This window comes from Salmo trutta, chromosome 17 (genome assembly GCF_901001165.1).
Source record: "Salmo trutta chromosome 17, fSalTru1.1, whole genome shotgun sequence".
Lineage (NCBI taxonomy): Eukaryota > Metazoa > Chordata > Actinopteri > Salmoniformes > Salmonidae > Salmo > Salmo trutta.
In genome coordinates, this window is record NC_042973.1 from 50,177,240 (window position 1) to 50,204,447 (window position 27,208).

Genomic DNA, 27,208 nt, shown 5'->3' on the forward strand with positions numbered 1-27,208 from the left:
GGGCTCCCCTATGATCGGTAGGAGGGCCAGCGTGTTTCGGAAGTGTGCTTTTGGGGCAGTGTTTTGACACTCCGGGCAGCTGTGACAATAGTCTTCCACAGCCCTCCTCATCCCAGGCCAGTGGAACCGGGCGGCGATCCGTTCCCGGGTCTTCTCCATTCCCAGGTGCGCCTCCAACAGGTGAACAATTCCCACGTACTGTTGGGGCAGCAACAGTACCTCTCGAAGTTCCCCCTGTTGGCACGACACCTGATACAAAAGGTTATTCTTGATTTGGAAATGGGGGTATCGCCAGTCACTCAACCCCAGAATTAGCTTTCAGGTAGTGGCTTTCAAGTTTGAATCCTCCCAACTGTCCCCTCAGTTGACCCACAGTGAGTGTCCCGGCTGGTCCCTCGAAATCGATGAGGGGGATGGGCTCCTCCTCCCGTTGTTCACCGGGGGGGGGGGGCATCGCCCCCTCAGACTCCGACTCCAGATACGGGTTTGTCAACTTCCCTCCAGGTTACGCAGGCAACTGGTCGTCCTCGCTCTTGTCTTCCGCCGGCTTGTACCTTTTTCCTCAGCTCATGCCTCCACAGTGCCCTGGACAGTGGACAATCTTGTCCCATGAGGAGGGGTACCGGCAACTCTGGTACGGCACCCACCATCATCTGGCAGCCCCCTTGTGGTGTCACGATATTGGCCTGTACGGTTGGATACCGCTTTGTGTCACCGCGGACACAGGAGACGGACATCTCCCTACCACGTTCAGTCCCCTGGGCCAGCAGGCTCGTGGCTACGAGCGTAACCACACTCCCAGAGTCTAATAGAGCTTCTGTCGACCTTCACCGGGACCATGGGTGCCTTTGGTTCGTGGTGCGCCAACAGGAGGTGACGTAGTTCACTGCGTGGCCCACCTCGCCTCCGGCGCTTGTTGATGGGATTGAATCCTCTCGAGCCGGGCAATTCCAAGCAAGGTGCCTCCTGGTGCCACACTCAAAACACCTCCTTTGATCTCAATCTACCTGGGGTCGACTGTTGGTTCGGGGTATACTGAGGTGGGGGTGTCCTTCCATCCCCTCGGACGGGTCTCCAACTCGGCCCGGCTCCCCTTCAGGAGGGCCTCGGTGTTCTGATGCATCTCCACTGCTCCCGGGAGTCCCTTCAAGGTTTGGGGCGTGCGTAGACTTGCTGCCCTCCTGGGGGGCCAGCAGACTTGGGGCCAGCAGACTTACCCACTTCGGCCTTGGCCATCCTTCCCATAGCGCTGTCTGTTCAAACGTGCAGAGGTATGTTTTCGATGTCATCCTCCGTTAGCTTGATTTAAAAACTGGTTTGGATGCGATTCAGTAGGCGTTCCTTCTTGTAGCGTCCTGTTTTCTTCAACAAGGCAAACATTTTGTAGTCGCTTTTCCTCCAGCATTCGTTCCTGAACCGTCTGTTGGGCCCGAACGACTTGTCCAAGCTTATGCTGCGGAAATGTCAACCCTTATCTGACCATGTTATCAGAATGCCCGCATTCTCCACCAATTGTGGCAGACCAGGGGGTTTGGTCAAGACATTTATACAGATCAGACACAGACACAAGGGTGTTTATTAAATAACAAACAAAGAGAAAAGAATACAGTCTTCTGCGCTCCGGAGTCTTGCTGTATCCTGTAGGGAACAAAACCGAGCTCCCTTCGTTATTTCTGGTACTGAGTACGATTATACGGGAGTAACCTCTCTTCCCCCTAGTCCGCAACCTTGTGTGCTGCCCTTCTGGCGGCTTTATGGGACTTGTCCAGCTGGTGAGCAATCAGCCCCTTGATTACTGGGCTCCCGAGTGGCGCAGCGTTCTAAGGCACTGCATCTCTGGACTGCTGAAGGCTCCGGACTGCAGGCCGCCGCTGAAGGCTCCGGACTGCAGGCCGCCGCTGAAGGCTCCGGACTGCAGGCCGCCGCTGAAGGCTCCGGACTGAAAGCCGCCGCTGAAGGCTCCGGACTGCAGGCCGTCTCAGGAGGCTCCGGACTGCAGGCCGTCTCCGGAGGTTCCAGACCGGGGACCGTCGCTGCAGGCTCCGTGCCATGGATCATCACTACAGGCTCCGCGCCATGGATTATCACTGGAGGCTTCGTGCCATGGATCATCCCAAAAGGCTCCGGGCCATGGATTATCACTGGAGGCTTCGTGCCATGGATCATCTCTACAGGCTCCGGGCCATGGATCATCCCTACAGGCTTCTTGCCATGGATTATCCCTACAGGCTCTGGGCCATGGATCATCACTGGGGGCTTCGTGCCATGGATCATCCCTACAGGCTCCGGGCCATGGATCATCCCTACAGGCTTCTTGCCATGGATTATCACTTGAGGCTCCGGGCCATGGATTATCACTGGAGGCTTCGTGCCATGGATCATCCCTACAGGCTCCGGGCCATGGATCATCACTGGAGGCTTCGTGCCATGGATCATCACTGGAGGCTTCGGACCATGGATCATCACTGGAGGCTTCTTACGTGGAGCCAGAACAGGTCTCACCGGACTGGGGAGACGCACTAGAGACTGGGTGCGCAGAGCAGGCACAGGGTATACTGGGCCGTGGAGGCGCACTGGAGGTCTGGAGCTTAGGGCTGGCACAAACCGTCCTGGCTGGATGTTTACTTTAGCCCGGCAAGGGCGGAGCGCTGGCACAGGACGAACTGGGCTGTGCAGGCGCACTGGCGACACAGTCCATAGAACTGGCGCAGGATATACTGGGCCGTAGAGGCACACTGGAGGTCTGGAGCGTAAGGCTGGCACAACCCGTCTTTGCTGGATGCTCAACCTAGCTTGACAACTGCAGGGCGCGGGCACAGATCGCACCGGCCTGTGAGTGCGCACTGGCGACACAGTGCGCATCACCGCATAACACGGTGCTTGCCTCGTCACTCGCTCCCCACGGTAAGCACGAGGAGTTGGCTCAGGACTCCACCCTGACTCTGCCAAACTCCCCGTGTGCCCCCCCCCAAAAAATATTTTTGGGGGCTGCCTCTTGTGCCTCCGTCGATGTTGGTTCTCCCCGGTCCAGCTCGTCTTCCCAGTAAGCGCACGCTGCTTGGCTTTCTTGTGGTGGGATCTTCTGTCACGATCGCTATCTTCGAACTCCCGATCATAAATAAACCAAGGCGCAGCGTGCATGGAATTCCACATCTTTTTAATGAAAATGAAACTCACCAAAACAACAAACAGGAGGAAAACGTGACGTTCTGGGGCTGCTCAAAGGCAGCTACACAAAAAACAAGATCCCCCAACTAAAGGTGGAAAAAAGGGCTGCCTAAGTATGATTCCTAATCAGAGACAATGATAGACAGCTGCCTCTGATTAGGAACCATACTCGGCTCAACACAAAGAAATAGACAAACTAGATTACCCACCCCACATCACACCCTGACCTAACCAAACTAGAGGAAAATAAACATCTCTCTAAGGTCAGGGTGTGACAGAGAGAAAGAAACCACAGACCTGGCACTGCCAGCGGCATCAATAAACAAGCAATATTGGCCAAATAATCCACAGTTACGTGTCCTTAGAAAATGCCTCTAACAAATGACAAAAAACCTATTAATTGTGTTTTGATGTGTAGCATATTAAAAACTTTATAGCCTACTGTTTTTTTGGTTTTATCAGGTATGAAGGTAAGACCCAGATGCAGACACGTCGAATTAACAATGGTTTACTAATCCAACAGGGGCAGGCAATAGACAGGTCAAGGCAGGCAGGGGTCAGTAAACCAGAGGTGGGGCAACGGTACCGGACGGCAGGCAGGCTCATTGTCAAGGTAGGCAGAGGTCAATAATCCAGAGGTGGGGCAAAAGTACAGGTCGGCAGGCAGGCTCAGAGTCAGGCAGAGTGGTCAGGCAGGCGGGCTGAGAGTCAGGACAGGTAAGGGTCAAAACCAGGAAGGCGAGAAAATGAGAGACTGGGAAAAGCAGGAGCCGAGACAAAAAACGCTGGTTGACTTGACAAACAAGACAAACTGGCAATAGACAAACCGAGAACACAAGTATAAATACACAGGGGAAGATGGGCGATACCTGAAGGGAGGGTGGAGACAAAGACAGGTGAAACAGATCAGGGTGTGACTTTTTACTTTCCTAAAACAATAATTGTCCACATCACGGTTTAGCTGTTTAGCTGAGATTTGAGTGCTAAATGCTTCAGGGTGTTGCATTCATATAGGCCTAATAGGCTTAGGCATCCACTGTATGATATTAATATTTCAAAAATAAATATAAATGAAGAAAAGCTTCGGTGCCATGTTCCCGACACCAACATGCATTCTTTATCCTTGTCAGATAGTCTACTACTGCTATACAGATATAGGCATACAGAACGAGGCTAATTCGTACTTTTTCGATCAGAATAGTTTTTATAAAGATAAGCAGTATATTGTTAGATTAAAAGAGTAGCTCTGGTAGGCCTTCTTCCTCACCTCAAGTTCAACTGTCGAAGTCAGTTGGAGCTTCAGTGCACACTGCTTTCATTGACCTGCAGTAGCTAAGGCTAATAATAGCCATACAACACCAAACCTTCACAAAAGTTTATTTACTGTTAATTTCCTGGTAGCAGCTCTGGGACTAACAAAGACCCACATTGGAGTAACAAAACTGTCTGGGTAGAGGTCTTCACGGGTCCAACAGACCCGAAATTCTGAGATCTGACCCATTTGCAGGTTCATGCCTTACGTGATTGTGCTCGATCACAGTCGCGGCATTCTGGCGCCCATGGCCGTCTGGACAGGCTATCAACTTCTAGAAGCTCCCGACGTGTTACACAATAGTTATTCTCTGGCTTGTCAAAGATGTGACTGTAATCGGCAACAACTCATTCTCTTTCCTGGGTCATTACTGGCATCCGTATCGAGGATGAACTTAGCGGAACTCAGAGGAACGTTATCCCTCTCCTCTCAGTCTCGATCTGTCTCGCTCTCGCTCAGATCCCCCTAAACCCCCAAACCTAGTAAGTTATCTGAACTAGGGGCAACTCCTTCCCCCATACTTTCCGCATGAGCCCCCCACATAATAGATCTAAAGGGTCGCTACAATATTGTAAAGCAATAAAGAGGCTCGTACATGTTAATAACAAGTTTTATACAACAGGTGGATCTAATCCTAAATGCGGATTGGTTAAAATCGCATTCCAGCCGTGTGTCTATTCCAGTGTTTATTCCACAAGTTGCCACCTGCTAAATCTATGACATTAAAATGCCTATTTACTCTGTTCCATCTGACTGTGCAATTCATTGTCTCATAAGCCCAGCCAGGCAATTTATAAACTTGATTTCCACTATAAAAATCATCTAGACATTATCTCACATTTCTTTTCGACTAAATTTTAGTTTTCAACAGCGGAGATTTGTATAAACCTTGCTGTCTGTCTCTCTGACATTAGCAACATTGTTTCAATATTCAAATTCGATGATTGTGATTGTGTTACTGTAGCTGTGTTGTTGACTAGCTCATCTGAACAACAGTGTCCTGACGAGTGTGCACATGTTCTATGTCAGGCGAAATCGCGCCTCATTAGTTTATTGTTACGGATGTATCCAAATAAATGTCACTAGAAAACAGCTTAAACAAATGCAAATGCAGCTACTTTGCTGTTATTCTGGCTGCACTTTTTGACGTGACTGTAAGTTAGCCGTAGTTGGCTAGCTAGCAATAATGGATAAGAACGTTGCCACTGTCAGCCAGTATGGCAATGGAACATTTAGAACGAATGACTGGGTCGTGTCTATAGATACAGAACAAAAAGACTAAACGACTGGGTCGTGTCTATAGATACAGAACAAAAAGACTGAACAACTGGGTCTCTAGCAACCCTAGATTTGTGTCGGGACTATAACTTGTGGAAGGAGGAAATAGTATGAATAAGTTAATTAAAATAATGTTTTTAATGAACATATGTCAATCATTATTTGAATATGTTGGTAACCCATTGTCTAAAAGTGATAATGCCCTCGAAGCTGGTGTTTGGAGGATATATAAACAACGGCTTCTCGGGCATTATCACTTAAATAAAGCATTCTACCTGCAGGCTTTACAGTAACTGTCCAGTGAAAATCTCACTTTTAAAAGTTAATATTCTATTAACACTTACCAAAATAATGTTGACTCATCAAATACTAATCCTGTACTACACTGAACAAAAATATAAACGCAACATTTAAAGTGTTGGTCCCATGTTTCGTGAGCTGAAATAAAAAATCCTAAATTGTGTGCACTAATGTTTACATCCCGGTTAGAGAGCATTTCTGCCAAGATAATCCATCTGGTGTGGCTGATTAAACAACATGATCATCACATAGGTGCACCTTGTGCTGGGGAAAATAAAAGGTGCAGTTTTTTCACATAACACAATGCCACAGATGGCTCAAGTTTTCAGGGAGCATGCAATTGGCATTGCTATAGACAATGAACCCAATTGCATTTTATGTATGGAAATTTGAATATACAGATATACCGTGACGAGATCCTGAGGCCCATTGTCATGCCATTCAACTGCCACCATCACCTCATGTTTCAGCATGATAATGCAACTGCCCCATGTCGCAAAGATCTGTACACAATTCCTGGATGCTGAAAATGTCCCAGTTCTTCCGTGGCCTTCATACTCACCAGACTAGTAACCCATTGAGCATGTTTGGGATGCTCTTTATTGACGTGTATGACAGCATGTTCCAGTTCCCGAACAATATCCAGCAACTTTGCACAGCCATTGAAGAGTAGTGGGAAAACATTCCACAGGCCACAATCAACAGCCTGATCAACTCTATGCGAAGGAGATGTGTCGCGCTGCATGAGGCAAATGGTGGTCACACCAGATATTGACTGTTTTTTTTTTTATCTGCGCCCCTACCTTTTTTTTAAGGTATCTTGCATATCTGTATTCCCAGACGTGAAATCCATATATTAGGTCCTACTGAATGTATTTCAATTGACTGATTTCCTTATATGAACTGTAACTCTTTGAAATTGTTGCATGTTGCGTTTATTATTTTGTTCAGTGTATAAATTGGAGTAAAAACACTTCAAAAACCCCACCTCAAACTTGTATGTCAAACAGACCGTTTATTTTTATTTTTTACTATTTCCTCCTGTCATCATCCTAAGGAGGATGAGCTGGCCAATAAGCGGGCTACTGCATGAATGTTTTTAATGACCAGTATACGCCCACACCATTCTGTTGGGGTACGCCCACACCATTCCAACACAGAAGAACTGCTATTTAACTTGCTTTTTGGAAGCAAAGTTATTTCACTCATATTTTAATTAATTATAGGTCATTTTTATAGAAATCGGGAAACATTGGACAGTTACTTTAAATAAAGTGTAGTTCAGGGCTGAAGTTTCTCCTATGTACAGATCTAGGATGTATCAGCTTCCCCTTCCCCAAACCTAGCCTTAACCATTAGTGGAAAAAATGTTTAACTGACCTAAGATCAGCAACGTCAACTTAAACCTAAATTGCTCACCCTAATACTCTCTGTCGCCCCCCTCAGGCTCTACTGGACCTGGGCGCATCTCCAGACTACAAGGACAGCCAGAGTCTGACCCCCCTCTACCATACAGTCCTGGTGGAGGGAGACCCAAGCTGCTGTGAGCTGCTACTGAGGGCCCACGCCACCATCTCTTGCCATGACGAGAACGGCTGGCACGAGATACACCAGGTGTAATAATCGATTGGATTTATATAGCGGTAGCCTAACGGTTAAGAGCTTTGGGCCAGTAACCTTTTCGGCCAGTAAACTGGCAAGGTGGAAAAATCTGCCGTTTTGCCTTTGATCAAGTTAACAGTTAACCCCCAACAACAACTACTCCCCGGGCTCTGATGACGTGGCAGCCCCCCGCACCTCTCTGATTCAGAGGGGATTGGTTAAATGCAGAAGACACATTTCGGTTGAATGCATTCGGTTGTGCAACTGATTAGGTATCCCCTTTCCCCAAAGGGTTTTACATACAAATGTTCTACATACTGGTTTAGTTGGGAGTCTCAAGTTACAGCGCCTGATACAGTACTAAAGCAAATTAGCCAAGCCGTTGAAATGATATGGACTCCCTTGAATAAGCTATCTTGTAGTTGATTAGAAATAATTCTGCTTTTGGTAGATGTTTCACTTTATGAATTGCTTTGGTTGAGAAGCAAGCTTTGCTAGACCATCAGCAGAAAAACAACAGTAAAATAGCTCCGCTCAGTTGGTACTCTGACTGACATCTAGTGTGCAGAACAAGACGATACAGTTGAGAATATCTTTAGTCTACCGGCTCCTGTTTGGTCATTTTCTATGATAGTCCCGGTGTGCCTTATGATAGCTAGGCTACTGTATAGACTGTTTCATTTTCTTTTGACCTGGTCTTTGTTTATGTATTTGTGTTTTTGTGGCAGACGTGTAGATATGGACATGCCTTTTTTTTCTTTTTTTACCTCCTCTCTGTTCGTTTGTTTGTATGACAGACCTGTAGGTATGGACATTATTTGACCTGGTCTCTGTGCCTTTGTTTGTATGACAGACCTGTAGGTATGGACATTATTTGACCTGGTCTCTGTTCGTTTGTTTGTATGACAGACCTGTAGGTATGGACATTATTTGACCTGGTCTCTGTGTTTGTAAGTCAGACCTGTAGGTATGGACATTATTTGACCTGGTCTCTGTGTTTGTATGACAGACCTGTAGGTAGGGACATTATTTGACCTGGTCTCTGTGTTTGTATGACAGACCTGTAGGTATGGACATTATTTGACCTGGTCTCTGTGTTTGTATGTCAGACCTGTAGGTATGGACATTATTTGACCTGGTCTCTGTGTTTGTATGACAGACCTGTAGGTATGGACATTATTTGACCTGGTCTCTGTGTTTGTATGTCAGACCTGTAGGTATGGAGATTATTTGACCTAGTCTCTCTGTTTGTATGTCAGACCTGTAGGTAAGGACATTATTTGACCTGGTCTCTGTGTTTGTATGACAGACCTGTAGGTATGGACATTATTTGACCTGGTCTCTGTGTTTGTATGACAGACCTGTAGGTATGGACATTATTTGACCTGGTCTCTGTGTTTGTGTGGCAGGCATGTAGATATGGACATGTCCAGCACCTGGAGCACCTGTTGTTCTACAGAGCAGATATGGGTGTCCAGAACGCCTCGGGAAACACGGCTCTACACATCTGTGCTCTATACAAGCAGGTGAGAAAACACAAACCACCAATCAGCTGTCAATCAACTGTACAGAGGGGTTTATATTATACCATCTACAATGTTTTAATTATACCATTAGTATATTGTTTTGGTACAGGCCCATAGTAATCAGGATTAGGGTCAATTCCATTTGAATTCAGTCAATTCAAGAAGTAAACTGATTTAACTGAATTGAAATGGAATTCACTCCAATCCTGAAAATGATGCTATTATTAGCGAAGGTGGAAATTATGATGAATAAATATCCTGTTGATTGATCACATGGATAAAGATTGACTGGATGCGCTGCTGATGATAAGTTTCACTGCGATGGATGAATCCTGGGTGAACACTAGTCAATGTTGCCTTAACATTTTAAAATGTATCCGTCTATCATGTTCTATATGGGCTTAGAGATAGATGGAAACGAATGAGGACAATTAGTAATGTCATTCATTACTGTGCGTGTGCATGATCCTTGTGTCAATGGCTATGAATTATAGTTTAAATATTAATCCCTCCTCGCTGTCATATGAGCATTACACACACACACACACACACACACACACACACACACACACACGCACACACACACACACAAACACACACACATTTTCCAGATGGTGGTTTTAGCATGGGATGTGTGTGTGAAATATCTCTCCTGTTCTCTGTAGGGTTCACTGCTCCCATGAGATATGGCACAGATAAAAAAAAACTCTCTCTCCTGCCATTAGAGAGAGAGAGAGAGTGAGGAATGATGAGAGAGACAGGGAGAAAGTGTAAGAGAGAGAGAGAGAGAAAGAGAGATGATTCCCTCTCCATTGTTTGGTGTTGCGCAATCTCTTTCCTCAAGTGCTCTGCTCAGCTCCTACACGGGCAAGGTTTTTCTCCATGGCTTTTTGAATGTAATGACAGTCACTAGGAGGGATAACTAGGAGGGATCAACTTCTGCCTGATTTAACCTTTACATAATGTTATTATTATTATAGATATCTGCCCCATATTTTATGCATAATTTGTTGTTCATCTGAGGACTAGTGGCAGTAGAATATTAAAAGAGCATGTAGGGGGATTCCATGCCAGCATAGGCTGAAAATATTTAGGGTTTCTTAGATTGTTCTGGCAATTCCCACATAGAAACTTAATTGGGAGGGAGGATGTTTGATCTGCTTTTTACAATCAAGATGAAAGTGGCCATTTTGTCAAACTGTGTAGAATTGCAGGAAATGTGTTTTAAAACGTCGGGGGAGGACCCCCCGGAACCCCTATCTACTGTTCATCCACCCCAATATCTACACCACAATTTCGCCCTTGCATTGATCTGTCTGTATCCTCTTGACTCGTGTGTTTTTTTTAAGACACTAAGTAATCCAAGATGGCGTAGCAGTCAGACGTCTTTGTCTTTGTCCTGTCGTGTCCCTTGTATATATACTTTTACATCTTTTTCTTTGCATATCATTTTAAAATATTTTCCTAAACCTAAACTTCAAAATACTCTCCTGCAACCCGCCTCACCCAATGTGGCGTGGATCTGTTTTTTTTTCTAAAGTATTTCTATTTACTTCAGATCTGGAATCCCTCAACTGAAGCTAGCCAGCTAACTACCTACCAGCTATCAGTCAGCAAACCATTGCTAGCGGTCATCAGCTAACCTTTAGCTCGGAAAGCTCTCGCCATTTCGAACAACGTGACTCAAACCAGAGCATAACGGACCTATTATTATTATTTTATTTTTTCCCCATATCCCCGGATTCCTACCGCAAACTCTGAACATTTTCACCTGGATCTTCGCAACTAGCTAACTGCAATCCCGGGTGACGACTCCTGGCTAGCGTTTCCATCCCGGAGCAAGCACCAATTAGCCTGAAGCTAGCCCGGCCAGGGCTCCTGTGCTACCACCGAAGCCCACTCCTGGGCTACAATATCCGGACCTCTTCTACTGCTGGTACGGGGCACGGAACCCCGCCGATCCTTTACGACCGGAATACTGACATAATCTGCCCTAGGATTCCAACAGGCCCCTCAGGCGCGACGTCCGCTGAAGGCCCATTCTGCTAACCGCGGCCTACTTGCTACCTAGAGCTACTTGGAACCCTACTAATTCTACGACTGGTCTATCGACGTCAATGCACGAAGAGGCAAAAACAGACTTACTCCCATCGCGACGTCCCCCAAAGGCTAACTTGCTAGCACCTGTCTGTTAATTGCTAGCTTGCTTTCCCCAGTCTGCTAACTGCTAGCTTGCCTGCCCCGGTCTGCTAACTGCCAGCCCCGGTCTACTAACTGCTAGCTTGTTAGCATCGGCCTGCTAATTGTCTGAATCGCCGTGTCCCCAGTCAGACCAACCACTCACTGGACCCATATGTTCACTTGGCTACGCATGCCTCTCTCTAATATCAATATGCCTCATCCATTACTGTCCTGGTTAGTGATTACTGTCTTATTTCACTGTAGAGCCTCTAGCCCTGCTCAATATGCCTTAACCAACCATGTTGTTCCACCTCCTACATATGCGATGACATCACCTGGTTTAAACGTCTCTAGAGACTATATCTCTCTCATCATTACTCAATGCCTAGGTTAACCTCCAATGTACTCACATCCTACCTTACCTTTGTCTGTACACTATGCCTTGAATCTATGCTATCGTGCCCAGAAACCTGCTCCTTTTACTCTGTTCCAAACGTGCTAGACGGCCAGTTCGTATAGCCTTTAGCCGTACCCTTATCCTACTTCTCCTCTGTTCCTCTGGTGATGTGGAGGTTAATCCAGGTCCTGCAGTGCCTAGCTCCACTCCCACTCCCCAGGTGCTCTCATTTGTTGACTTCTGTAATCGTAAAAGCCTTGGTTTCATGCATGTTAACATTAGAAGCCTACTCCCTAAGTTTGTTTACTCACTGCTTTAGCACACTCTGCCAACCTGGATGTCTTAGCCGTGTCTGAATCCTGGCTTAGGAAAACCACCAAAAACCCTGAAATCTCCATCGCTAACTATAACATTTTCCACCAAGATAGAACTGCCAAAGGGGGCGGTTTTGCAATCTACTGCAAAGATAGCCTGCAGAGTTCTGTATTACTATCCAAGTCTGTACCCAAACAATTCGAGCTTCTACTTCTAAAAATTCCCCTTTTCAAAAACAAGTCTCTCACTGTTGCCGCTTGCTATAGACCTCCCTCTGCCCCCAGCTGTGCCCTCGATACCATATGTGAATTGATTGCCCCCCCATCTATCTTCTGAGCTTGTGCTACTAGGTGACCTAAACTGGGACATGCTTAACACCCCGGCCATCCTACAATCTAAGCTTGATGCCCTCAATCTCACACAAATTATCAATGAACCTACCAGGTACAACCCCAAATCCGTAAACACAGGCACCCTCATAGATGTCATCCTAACTAACTCGCCCTCCAAATACACCTCTGCTGTTTTCAATCAACATCTCAGCGATCACTGCCTCATTGCCTGCATCCGTAATGGGTCTGCGACCAAATGACCACCCCTCATCACTGTCAAACGCTCCCTAAAACACTTCTGCGAGCAGGCCTTTCTAATCGACCTGGCCGGGGTATCCTGGAATGACATTGACCTCATCCCATCAGTAGATGATACCTGGCTATTCTTTAAAAGTGCCTTCCTCACCATCTTAAATAAGCATGCCCCACTCAAGAAATTAAAATCTAGGAATAGATATAGTCCTTGGTTCATTCCAGACCTGTCTGCCCTTGACCAGCACAAAAACATCCTGTGGCGTTCTGCATTAGCATCGAATAGCCCCCGTGATATGCAACTTTTCAGGGAAGTTAGGAACAAATATACACAGGCAGTTAGAAAAGCTAAGGCTAGCTTTTTCAAACAGAAATTTGCATCCTTTAGTACTAACTCAAAAAAGTTCTGGGACACTGTAAAGTCCATGGAGAATTAGAGCACCTCCTCCCAGCTGCCCACTGCTCTGAGGCTAGGAAACACTGTTACCACTGATAAATCCACTATAATTGAGAATTTCAATAAGCATTTCTCTACGGCTGGCCATGCTTTCAACCTGGCTACCCTTACCCCGGTCAACTGCCCGGCACCCTCCACAGCAACCCGCCAATGCCCCCACCATTTCTCCTTCACCCAAATCCAGATAGCTGATGTTCTGAAAGTGGCTGCAAAATCTGGACCCATACAAATCAGCCGGGCTAGACAATCTGGACTCTCTCTTTCTAAAATTATCTGCCGAAGTTGTTGCAACCCCTATTACTAACCTGTACAATCTCTCTTTGGTATCGTCTGAGATTCCCAAAGATTGGAAAGCTGCCGCGATCACCCCCCTCTTCAAAGGTTGGTGACACTCTAGACCCAAACTGCTACAGACCTATATCTATCCTACCCTGTCTTTCTAAGGTCTTCGAAAGCCAAGTTAACAAACAGATTACTGACCATTTCGAATCCCACCATACCTTCTCCGCTATCCAATCTGGTTTCAGAGCTGGTCATGGGTGCACCTCAGCCACGCTCAAGGTCCTAAACAACATCATAACCGCCATCGATAAGAGACATTACTGTGCAGCCGTATTCATCGACCTGGCCAAGGCTTTCGACTCTGTCAATCACTACATTCTTATTGGCAGACTCGACAGCCTTGGTTTCTCAAATGATTGCCTCGCCTGGTTTACCAACTACTTCTCTGATAGAGTTCAGTGTGTCAAATCGGAGGGCCTGTTGTCCGGACCTCTGGCAGTCTCTATGGGTGTGCCACAGGGTTCAATTCTCGGGCAGACTCTCTTCTCTGTATACATCAATGATGTTGCTCTTGCTGCTGTTGATTCTCTGATCCACCTCCATGCAGACGACACCATTCTGTATACTTCTGGCCCCTCTTTTGGCACTGTGTTAACTAACCTCCAGACGACCTTCAATGCCATTTAACTCTCCTTCCGTGGCCTCCAACTGCTCTTAAATGCAAGTAAAACTAAATGCATGCTATTCAATCGATCACTGCCCGCACCTGCTCGCCCGTCCAGCATCACTACTCTGGACGGCTCTGACTTAGAATATGTGGACAACTACAAATACCTGGGTGTCTGGTTAGACTGTAAACTCTCCTTCCAGACTCACATTAAGCATCTCCAATCCAAAATTAAATCTAGAATCGGCTTCCTATATCGCAACAAAGCATCCTTCACTTATGCTGCCAAACATACCCTCGTAAAACTGACCATCCTACCGATCCTCGACTTCGGTGATGTCATCTATAAAATAGCCTCCAACACTCTACTCAGCAAACTGGATGCAGTCTATCACAGTGACATCCGTTTTGTCACCAAAGCCCATACACTACCCACCATTGCGACCTGTACACTCTCGTTGGTTGGCCCTCGCTTCGTACTCGTCGCCAAACCCACTGGGTACAGGTTATTTACAAGTCTCTGCTAGATAAAGCCCCGCCTTATCTCAGCTCACTGGTCACCATAGCAGCACCCACTCGTAGCACGCGCTCCAGCAGGTATATCTCACTGGTCACCCCCAAAGCCAATTCCTCCTTTGGTCGTCTTTCCTTCCAGTTCTCTGCTGCCAATGACTGGAACGAACTGCAAAAATCTCTGAAGCTGGAGACTCGTATCTCCCTCACTAGCTTTAAGCACCAGCTGTCAGAGCAGCTCACAGATCACTGCACCTGTACACAGCCCATCTGTAAACGGCCCTTCTATCTACCTACCTCATCCCCATACTGTATTTATTTTATTTATCTTGCTCCTTTGTACCCCAGTATCTCTACTTGCACATTCATCTTCTGCACATCTACCATTCCAGTGTTTAATTGCTATATTGTAATTACTTCGCCACCATGGCCTATTTATTGCCTTAACTTACCTCATTTGCACTCACTGTATATAGACTTTTTGTTTTCTTTTGTTCTACTGTATTATTGACTGTATGTTTTGTTTATTCCATGTGTAACTCTGTGTTGTTGTATGTGTCGAATTGCTGTGCTTTATCTTGGCCAGGTCGCAGTTGCAAATGAGAACTTGTTCTCAACTAGCCTACCTGGTTAAATAAAGGTTAAATAAAATAAATACTTCTCTGCATCTCTACTAAAATCTGGGTAACAGATTGAAAGGAATGAGTCTTATTCTGTACATTTAGTAATTGCTTGCTTTTCTAAAGTCTACCAACCTTGCCAGCAGGCATGCCAGCTAAAGTATTTAGACAAGCTAGCTACTCTTAATTTATTGATAGCCTGAAATGGCTTCTTGGTAGCAAGTTATGAGGTTGGGAGATTGGGAATCTATCTGGGCTAGCTAAAGCCAACTTCATACAATTTCTAGGTAGCTAGTTTTATTCCAACAACAAAACATTTAACCAGATAAATCTGAGGGGGCACATGCCCCTGTGCCACCTATGGACATGATGCCTCTGAATTTATTGAATATTAAAGCTATTAATATTCATATCTCGAAAGTAGCCTTTTGATTTTGATTTTTTTTCGACAGATTGTTTTAAAAGTTAATCAAATTTCTCTGCTACTTTTAAAGTTATGATACATTTTATGAGCACCACCAACACAGTGATTAGGTAAATGGATCTGGGAACTCCCTCTGCTGGTGATTTGCTGAAGGGTAGTGCTAGCAGGGATCCTTGGGACATCCAACTCCACCGTCACACCATTAAGTAGAAAGTTATAACGGTTAAGGTCAGGGTTACAGTTAGGGTTAGGTAAGGGTTATGGTTAAGGTTAGGGTTAGGTAAGGGTTATGGTTAAGGTTAGTGTAAGAGTAGAGTTTAAGGTTTAGGGCAGGGATGTCCCATGGACCCCGGATAGCACTACCCATTTGCTGAACAAGAAATCCTACAGGAGGGATGTCATTGGTTAATGATATTGTTAATGTTGAATCAGTTCATGTGAAAATTCTATTTCAGAATATAGCCATACTGCATATTTTAGAGCACACTATAAGGAGTATAATGTCACCAAGATGTTGTCTGTATTATGTATGGTTCATGGTCCATAAGATCTTACAGGAGGCATGCATAGGTCTAAAAATGGCCTAAAATGGCCACTTTCATAATGATTTTCTATGTAAAAAGCATGTTAAACATCCTTCCTCCCAATAACATTTGCATGAAAAGGGGATACCTAGTGAGTTGCACAACTGAACGCATTCAACTGAAATGTGAGTTACTAAAAATATTTTCGGGTCATGCTGGCGTGGAATCGCCCAGTAGGCGGAGTATTAGCTTGAACTGGGGTGTGTGTGTGTGTTTGTTTGTTTGTGTGTGTGTGTGTGTGAGTGTGTGTGTGTGCAAGCACTATGCGCGTGTGTGTGTGTGTGTGTATGTGCAGGCACTGTTCGTGCGTGGGCGCCTGCGTCTTTGTGTGCTTGATTGTATGGATGTGTGTATGCTTGCGTGTGTGTGTGTGTGTGTGTGTGTGTGTGTGTGTGTGTGTGTGTGTGTGTGTGTGTGTGTGTGTGTGTGTGTGTGTGTGTGTGTGGGCACGTGTATGTGTGTGTGTTTGTAGTGGAGCCTTCCGTGGGTGGGCTGCTGAATCCAGCTAGCAGCAGGCTATAGTGCCACATACAGTTACCACAGCTCCATCTCTTTATTCACCAATCTTTACACTACGTGTGTTCACTGGACTGAGATCCTTACTGGAGAACTGAGGTTTTACCTGGTAACAGACACAGGGCATCATCAGCCAGAACCGGGTGAGCTGTAGCTCCAGGCCAATGATCAGTCCTGGAATGTTCTGGAATCAGTCTGGATCAGTTGATGGAATGGAATGTTTGAGCAAGATGGTTTCTGGTTCTCTCGTTAAATGGGTTCAGTACACAAGAGGGTAATACTGTACAGTAGCTGGCTGCAGAAAGAGAGAGAGAGAGAGAGAGAGAGAGCGAGAGAGAGAGAGAGAGAGAGAGGTGAAGTGGAGTTTAAATGAATGAGGTCCTGATCACAACCCTTAAAGTGTCTTACTCTGTTTTCGCTCTCTCTCTCGCTCTTTTTTAAATTGTATTTATTCCTCCCTAAGGAACACTGTGCCAGAGTACTGCTTGTTCGTGGTGCCAACAAGGAAGTGAAGAACTACAGAAGCCAGACATCATTCCAGGTATGGACTGACTCACAGTAAAGGCTTGCTGTAGAGTATAGATGGCTCCATTCCAATCTCCAGTCTGTCATCTCACATGGCCAGTACATTGCTTCATTCTTCTATATGGTATGCTATATAATGGTCATCCATTTTTTCCATTACTTCTTTTCTCAGATGAATTACATCAGTAGAGAGCTTGTTACAGTAGTGTAGTATGTGATACTATTTTTGCAGGCAGGTGACAAGTCTAAGTCTGTGTTTTCGGTCTCATTTTGATCACTTGCCGTTTCAGAAGGGAAATGCAATAGGTTTGTTACTGATTTAAGCGAAGCACTATATGAGTCAGTGGTTCCTTATATGGTAGTCTTTTATGTAGCTGTGAACAAGCAGTCAGGGGTCCTGGGATAATTATTCATGTTTTAATTGTTGTTTACATGCATGTGTCAGCATTCCACCGTGTCATACTGCAGGTGTGATGCATTTTGGGGGTTGAAGTAAAACATATTGAATAGATATCGAAATAGCTTTCTAGCTATAGTTGGCTGTATGTTATATTTTTCCAATTCATCATTCCTATTCTGTTTACCATCTGCACACTAGTTTTCATGCAGATTCAGTAATTCCATATCCCACAAATAATTGAGCCGTGAATTCACACACACATTGTTTTGACCTATTTTATTTTACTGGCAGCAGGCCTTTATAGCTGTTAAGGCATATTGCTATTTCATTAGCATGGCAAAATAAGAACTACTGCATGAGGTACATTAGTACCAAGCACACAAACACAAATAATGTTTATTCTGGGAAAGAGTCTCCCATTGTCGTATGTTTATGGTTCAAAGTTGAACATTTTTCACCAAATCCCCTCTTTACCTCTTCATGCTTTCTTAGCAGTCTGAACTCATCCTCAGTTACTCTGAACTCCTATTACTTGGTCTGATACCCAGCTGAGCCAACTGTCTTCTCTTGCATCATGTTGGAGTCAGTGGAGTGTTGCTGTTTATGTAATGTACATTTCCGCTGAGCGCTGATGCGTCCTCAAATTCTCTCTATTATTCATTCATCCCTTCATACTTCTGAAATTGTTTCTTGCCTCAATGACTCCTTAATTACAGCTAATTTGAAGGGGTCCATAAACCGCATTCACCACAGCCAATCAAATTCTGATTAAGTCTTCCCAGTTAAACAGGCATCTGCTGACTGATGGTGACAATTTAAAAGCTGAGATTAAGGTAGCATCCCAAATGGCACCCTATTTCCTATATAGTGCACTATGGGCCCTGATCAAAAGTAGTGCACTATAGAGGGAACAGGGTGCCATTTGGGACGCATCACTGATTCAGAGCAAATTGGACCACTTCACTTCTTGCTCCTCTTTTCTGACCCACTTTCATCCTAAAATCACATCCCGCTCCACTTCCTAGTACACCCTGCCGTCATACCTCACCTTATCTCCATATGGTTTGGGACAAGGTAATCCTTCCCTGCCTCATATCCTTCCTCATCCCCCTCTCCATCTTATCTCTCTCTCCCACTCTCTCTCTCACCCTCCTTCTGCTCTCTGTTTCTGTGGTCCCCTTGTTTTCCTGTCTGTCGGTTTCTCTCTGTCCCTCTCTGCCCAGCCATCATAACTTACCTCCATATGGTTTGGGACCAGGTAAACAGACAGCAGAGCAGAGAGTGGAGCGCGTATGGTGTACTTTGCTGTGCAGAGTTAAGAGGGGGTATAATCGTTTTAGCAGAAGGGTTCTAGTAGGCTATCATTGTGGTTATACTGTAGCAGAAGGTTGTTTCTGGGAGATGAGCTGGGAAGCAGGAGTCATGACATGTGTTGTCACTCCCAGAGAGGACCTCCTGGCTCTCATCATCAAACCATCAGCTGGAGATTATACAGCCTCGTTCTACACTCTAGCTGGCATTACATTACAGCACTACTACTCCAATCCAATATACGGTAGCTTACTGTAAGGTCATTGCTGTATTACATTGATAGGTTCATTGCACTCATTTCAGTTGTGGTATTGAAAATGGAAGTATACTTTGGGATAATTTTCACTTACGCATCATTAAGGAAAATGTTATTTGTTTTTCAATACGGAGACATTTTCATATTTGTAAAGGAGGGATGAGTTTATTCAGTTTATTTCCATGATAAGTAGCGATTCAAGTTGTGATTTCACTTGATCTTTTCAGTGACTGAACTAGCTGGATATTCATGAGAGGTACTGTATGATTCAGGTGGAGACTTTGAATGGACTTTGTCTTCAGTGACTAAACTATGGTCGACCTGCTTTGATGCAGCCACAGCCTCAAGTCGTTTCTCCTACTCCACTGACCTGACTTATGTAAGACTAGCTAAAGGTGGCCTTAGCCGGCAGGGTCTACTGGCTGGATATGTGTTGACTCACCCACTGTGGCTATAGCTCTGCTGTCCTCCACCCACTACAGTACAACTCTTACCAGGCTGCTGTTTATTGGGTTATTATTAGTAGCTATAATAATTTCAGGTTGCATTTCATAAAAGTGAGTCCTTCGACAATGGGTATTAAGTTGTTTTCTGGCAAATAACTGAGGCACCGCATGTGGGAGGCCATCAGAGCAGGTAGTCAGGAATTTTCTACTATGAATACCATAGGTCAGCCATTTTGCGTGATTTAAAAATGCTACTATGATAAATGCCAAAAGAAAAATCTATCATTCTGTTCCAGGTGGCCATCATCGCGGGGAACTTTGAATTGGCAGAATTAATCAAGAATCACAAAGAGACTGATATTGGTAAGTTACTGAACTAAACACCTATATGTGTGTCTAAACTGGGTTTATTTAAGAGAAGAAGAAAAAACGTTCTTGTTTTAATATAGGAAATGGTGAGACTGGTAAACCATTGAGCGCAGCAGTCAGTATGGTTGACCAGGCTAGGAAATGGTTGCAAGCAAATCTGTTGAATTGAATGGGATTCAAGTCATGTCCACTTCATGTGCTTCTTTATAAATGTTGTATGTTGTTGACCAAAGATCTTCCTCTCTGAATGGGCCCTGCTGTTTACAGTTTGATGGACCTGCACTGTGGTTCCTCTCTCACCTATAGACAGTCAGTTTTCTGCTCCAATCCCACATCTACTTCCACACTTAGCCACAGTACACAGTGGAGCTGACCTACATAGTGCAGAGTAGAGAGACTGGGATGAGAACACACACACACACGCATCACACACATCCTGCATGCACACATACACACACGCATGTGCGCATGAACGCACATAACAAACAAACACACACACACATTTATAAAGTGTACTCTTTATAATAGGTTACCTTAATGTATAATGTGTACTGTATGTAGTACACTATAGAATACCTCTAAAAAGACAGCATGCCTTTGAGAACTAAGAACAGTGTTCCAGTGGTTGTCTTTGATATGAATGGGACAATCTCCCTCTATTGTTCACAAAGGGCACATCCATCCTCTCTTATCCTCACACTACACTCTTAGAAAAAAAGGTGCTATCTAAAAGGGTTCTTCGTCTGTCCTCATAGGAGAACCCTTTGAAGAACCCAATTTTGTTCCAGGTAGAACCCTTTTTGTTCCAGGTAGAACCCTTTTTGGTTCCATGTAAAACCCTTTCCACCTCGAGTTCTACCTGGCACCAAAAAGGGTTCTCCTACAGGGACAGCCAAAGAACCCTTTTTGAACACTTTTTTCTAAGAGTGTACACTACCGTTCAAAAGTTTGGGGTCACTTAGAAATGTCTGTTTTTGAAAGAAAATAAACATTTTGGTCCTTTAAAATAAAATAAAATTGATCAGAAATAAAGTGTAGACATTGTTAATGTCGTAAATGACTATTATAGCTAGAAACGCCTGATTTTTAATGAAATATCTCCATAGGTGTACAGAGGCCCATTATCAGCAACCATCACTCCTGTGTTCCAATGGCACGTTGTGTTAGCGAATCCAAGTTCATAATTTTAAAAGGCTAATTGATCATTAGAAAACCTTTTGCAATTATGTTAGCACAGCTGAAAACTATTGTTCTGATTAAAGAAGCAATAAAACTGGCCTTCTTTAGACTAGTTGAGTATCTGGAGCATCAGCATTTGTGGGTTTGATTACAGGCTCAAAATGGCCAGAAACAAAGAACGTTTCTTCTGAAACTCGTCAGTCTGTTCTTGTTCTGAGAAATGAAGGCTATTCCATGCGAGAATTTGCCAAGAAACTGAAGATCTCGTACAACGCTGTGTACTACTCCCTTCATAGAACAGCACAAACTGGCTTTAACCAGAAGAGAAAGAGGAGTGGGAGGCCCTGATGCACAACTGAGCAAGAGGACAAGTACATTAGGGTGTCTAGTTTGAGAAACAGACGCCTCACAAGTCCTCAACTGGCAGCTTCATTAAATAGTGCCCGCAAAACACCAGTCTCAATGTCAACAGTGAAGAGGCAACTCCTGGATGCTGGCCTTCTAGGCAGAGTTCCTCTGTCCAGTGTATGTGTTCTTTTGCCCATCTTAATCTTTTCTTTTTATTGGCCAGTCTGAGATATGGCTTTTTCTGTGCAACTCTGCCTAGAAGGCCAGCATTCCGGAGTCGCCTCTTCACTGTTGACATTGAGACTGGTGTTTGGCGGGTACTATTTAATGAAGCTGCCAGGTGCCCTAAGGTGCTGGTGATGGGGATTCTCTCTAATCTTTCTTTGCTTGTCACTTTGTAACTGCTGGAGTCAGGTCTTTCCTGTGTCCTAAGGCCATGGTTTTGACATTATGAACTCTCCTCGGCCTTCTGGCATGCTGTCAACATAATGCTACTGCCAGCAATCTTACTGTGCAATTGCCGGAGCATTTCTGTCTTTTCCTCTCCAAATAGGCACTGACACATCCAGTAACTCATTTTGTCATGCATTTTCAACCTCACAAGAGTATTTTTTTTCTCTCTGTTTTCCATTCCGTCATCGCTTCTTAATGTTTTGTTACCTTCTTTTGTAAATTGCTGAACATCTTCTATCTGATCTGACAGTGAAACTGAAAAGTCTTCGTAGCAGTGGACCTCAGTACATGTTCATTTATAACTACTGTGTATGATATAGTACAACAGCATACCTACAGACAGGGGCGTCATGCACCCATTATTTTAGAGGGGGCACGGAGTATGTGGCGATGGAGGGGGGAGGGGTGCACATAGGTTAAAGAATCAATTACTGCAGTGGGCTAAACAAGAGTCACACAGAGTGTTTCTTAGTAATCTTAAACAAAAGTATACACCTCACACACATGGTTATGAGCTTTAAAAAAAGAAGACACTTGTACCATGTCAGATATATAGTTGAGATGTATAAAATGTTTGCATCCCAATAGTACACTTTATTTACAACACAAAAGACTAAAATATAACAAAATCAGTTGGCATAGAAAAAACTGATATTTGGAATCAAATAAAATGTTTATTAATTATAAAATTATGAAAAATATTAATAACATTCCACCCATGAGGCCAGTAGAGGGCGATTTGGTCATTTGACTGCAGGAAAGGGTAAGAACCTTTATGCCTTTTAGGATTTTAATACAACTGCCACAGTGGTATTTGGTATCGTAACGCAATTTTAGTATTTTCGAAAGTCTAGCAACCTTGCCAGTTGGCATGCCAGCTAAGATAGTTTGACAACTTACTCTAACTTGATTGATAGCCTGAAATGGCTTGGTAGCTAGCTATGAGGTCGGGAAATTTGGAACCTATCTAGCTGGCTAGCTAAAGCCAACTTCATAAAATTGCTAGGTGGCTAGTATTACAGAGAAACAACAAAACATTTGCATTTGATTTATTCATCAAGAAGGAATCAATAGGCTACATAGCTTGATCAAATTAAAAGTAAAAAAATAGCATAAAAATACAAAAACAATAGTAACACAATAAAATAACATTAAAGAGGCTATTTATCAGGAGTACCAGTACCGAGTGAATGTGCAGGGGTATGATGTAGTTGAGGTAATTGAGGTAATATGTACATGTAGGTAGGGGTAAAAGTGACTAGGTAATCAGGATAGATGATAAACAGAATAGCAGGAGCATATGGGAAGAGTGTGAAAAAGTGTGTGTGTGTGTGTGTGTTGGAGTGTCAGTGTAGAATGTGTGAGTATGTAGATAGGCAGGACGCTAGATACTATCATATCGTACAGTCATGACACCTTGGAAGGAACTACTTACTAGGGTGAATAGGCGGGGTACTCTTTGCTTGCTCCAGTCAGTGTGTCCCCTCCGCAAAATACAGCTGGCATATCTTTTTTTAAATTTTAATTATGATAAAACGTCAGCTTAAAAATGAAGTTATGTAATTACTGACAAATCTGAGGGGGCATGTGCCCTTGTGCCCCTTATGGGCATGACACTTCTGCGTACAGTCATGACCTGAAAACCTATAGTATCTGCCTTGTTCAACAGTCAACTATGTAAATCATTGTCACATATAGCTACCCAGTGGTTGCCATGGTTCCCAGATCCATGTGATAATAGGCTTAGGGGATCTGAATCTTCGGCTCCTCGATGATGATGATGGGAGACTCATGGGTAGGGAGGTAGCCTCTTTATATAGTATACATCTAGGCATTGATGGTTATTTTTCTCAAAACATTTTTAACTCATTAGTGTTGTTTACATCAATGTCCTGTGAACAATTATCTGCCTTGCGTCATTGTATGATCTACTGTATTTTTTTAAACATTTTAGTCATTTTAGCAGACGCTCTTATCCAGAGCAACTTACAGTAGTGAATGCATACATTTCATTTTTTTTTTCTTACTGGTCCCCAGTGGGAATCGAACCCACAACCCTGGCGTTGCAAACACCATGCTCTACCAACTGAGCCACACTGATCTATGCGGTGATTCATGCGATGCCAGAAGTGTTCTATCTCATTTCCTATCTCTATGGATCCATCACTCGGGGTGTGTGATGCTCAAACAAGATGGTTCCTCAGTATTTTACACTCTTTGCGATCGATCTATTCCAGCACAAGCTGCTCATTAATTTGTGTTGTGTTTGATTGATTGAGTGGTTGATGTTTTAATGCAAATGTTCAGGTTTTGAAGAGTTAATGTTATTCCTTGGAGAGAAGAGCGGTGGTTGTCAGGTTGCTACAGTGGCTTGTGAAAGTATTCACCCCCTTGGCATTTTTCCTATTTTGTTGCCTTACAACCTGGAATTCAAATGGATTTTTGGGGTGTATGTATAATTCTATCTATACAACATGCCAACCACTTTGAAAATGCAAAATATTTTTTTATTGTAACACAAACAAGAAATAACACAAAAAAACAGAAAACTTGAGCGTGCATAACTATTCACCCCCCCAAAGTCAATAGTTTGTAGAGCCACCTTTCGCAGCAATTACAGCTGCAAGTCTCTTCGGGTATGTCTCTATAAGCTTGGCACATCTAGCCACTGGGGTTTTGTCCATTCTTCAAGGCAAAACTGCTCCATCTCCATCAAGTTGGATGGGTTCCGCTGGTGTACAGCAATCTTTAAGTCATACCATAGATTCTCAATTGGATTGAGGTCTGGGTTTTGAAGAGGCCATTCCAAGACATTTAAATGTTTCCCCTTAACTTCTTTGGCACAGGGGGTGGTGTTTTTGACATCCGGACGAAAAGCGTGCCCAAAGTAAGCTGCCTGCTACTCAGGCCCAGAAGCTAGGATATGCATATAGATAGAAAACACTCTAAAGTTTCTAAAACTGTTAAAATAATGTCTGTGACTATAACAGAACAGAAATGGCAGGCGAAACCCCGAGGACAAACCATTATTGTTTTTTTTTTTATTCAGCATACCACTGATTTCAATGGATGGCACTTTTACAATAGGGCAAAATCGCCCCCGATTGCAGTTTCTAGGGCTTCCACTAGATGTCAACAGTCTTTAGAAAGAGTTTTAGGCTGGTTTTTGGAAAAATTAGGGAGAAGTTGTAGTGGCTCCCATTTTGGCTGTAGTGTTTTTTGTATGCATTTTGTATGCATTTTGAAGGAAGGAAACCGAGTGGATTATTGACTGAAGCGCGCCAGCTAAACTGAGTTTTTATGGATATAAAGAAGGACTGTATCGAACAAAAGGACCATTTGTAATGTATCTGGGACCTTTTGGAGTGCCAACAGAAGAAGATCTTCAAAGGTAAGGCATATATTATATCGCTATTTCTGACTTTCATGTCGCAACTCCCTGGTTAAAAATGATTTGTTATGCATTTGTGTGCTGGGCGCTGTCCTCAGATAATCGCACAGTTTGCTTTCGCCGTAAAGTATTTTTCAACAAGTTAAGCTTTATTTTGATGTATTGCACTTGTTATTTCATGAAAGTTAAATATTTATAGTAATTTAATTTGAATTTCGCGCTCTGCGATTTCACCGGATGTTGGCCAGATGGAACGCTAGCGTCCCAATGATCTGCAAGAAGCTTTTAAACCACTCGAGTGGTGCTTTAACAGTATGTTTAGGGTCATTGTCCTACTGGAAGGTGAACCTCCGTCCCAGTCTCAAGTCTCTGGAAGACTGAAACATGTTCCCTCAAGACTTTCCCTGTATTTAGCGCCATCCATCATTCCTTCAATTCTGACCAGTTTCCCAGTCCCTGCTGATGAAAAACATTCATGATGTTTTTCATCCACAGCATGATGCTGCCACTACCATGCTTCACTGGGGATGGTGTTCTCGAGGTGTGGGGTTTGCGCCAAACATAGCGTTTTCCTTGATGGCCAAAAAGCTCAATTGTAGTCTCATCTGACCACAGTACCTTCTTCCATATGTTTGGGAAGTTTCCCACATGCCTTTTGGCGAACACCAAACATGTTTGCTTATTTTTTTCTGGCCACTCTTCCGTAAAGCCCAGCTCTGTGGAGTGTATGGCTTAAAGTGGTCCTATGTACAGATACTCCAATCTCCGCTGTGGAGCTTTGCAGCTCCTTCAGGGTTATCTTTGGTCTCTTTGTTGCCTCTCCAATTAATGCCCTCCATGCCTGGTCTGTGAGTTTTGGTGGGCGGCCCTCTCTTGGCAGGTTTGTTCTGGTGCCATATTCTTTCAATTTTTTAATAATGGATTTAATGGTGCTCTGTGGGATATTCAAAGTTTCTGATATTTTTTTAGAACCCAACCCTGGTCTGTACTTCTCCACAATTTTGTCCCTGACCTGTTTGGAGAGCTCCTTGGTCTTCATAGCGCCACTTGCTTGGTGGTGCCCCTTGCTTAGTGGTGTTGCAGAATCTGGAGCCTTTCAGAACAGGTATATATACTGAAATCATGTGACAGATCATGTGACACTTAGATTGCACACAGGTGGACTAATTAACTTATTATGTGACTTCTGAAGGTAATTGGTTGCACCAGATCTTATTTAGGAGCTTCATAGCAAAGGGGGTGAATACCAACAGTTGAAGTCGGAAGTTTACATACACCTTAGCAAAATACATTTAAACTCCGTTTTTCACAATTCCTGACATTTAATCCTCAAAAAAATTCCCTGTCTTTGGTCCGTTAGGATCACCACTTTATTTAAAAAATGTGAAATGTCAGAATATTAGTAGAGAGAATGATTTATTTCAGCTTTTATTTCTTTCATCACATTCCCAGTGGGTCAGAAGTTTACATTCACTCAATTAGTATTTGGTAGCACTGCCTTTAAATTGTTTTACTTGGGTCAAACGTTTTGAGAAGCCTTCCACAAGCTTCCCACAATAAGTTGGGTGAATTTTGGCCCATTCCTCCTGACTGGGTCAGGTTTGTAGGCCTCATTGCTTGCACACGCTTTTTCAGTTCTGCCAACACATTTTCTATAGGATTGAGGTCAGGGCTTTGTCATGGCCACTCCAATGCCTTGACTTTGTTGTCCTTAAGCCATTTTGCCACAACTTTGGAAATATGCTTGGGGTCATTGTCCATTTGGAAGACCCATTTGCGACCAAGCTTTAACTGTCTTAAGATG

General features: G+C 44.0%; 1 protein-coding gene across 2 annotated transcripts in view; it reads left to right on the forward strand.

The window, feature by feature from the left end:
* The window catches only part of shank2b (SH3 and multiple ankyrin repeat domains 2b), a 177,733-nt gene that overhangs the window by 52,025 nt on the left and 98,500 nt on the right, over window positions 1-27,208 (forward strand). For both annotated transcript variants that reach the window (XM_029697128.1, XM_029697129.1), the window contains 4 exons: window positions 7,505-7,672; window positions 9,070-9,186; window positions 17,190-17,267; window positions 19,961-20,027. In XM_029697128.1, the coding sequence (XP_029552988.1) occupies window positions 7,505-7,672; window positions 9,070-9,186; window positions 17,190-17,267; window positions 19,961-20,027 (430 nt within the window). The remainder of the gene's footprint in view (window positions 1-7,504; window positions 7,673-9,069; window positions 9,187-17,189; window positions 17,268-19,960; window positions 20,028-27,208) is intronic.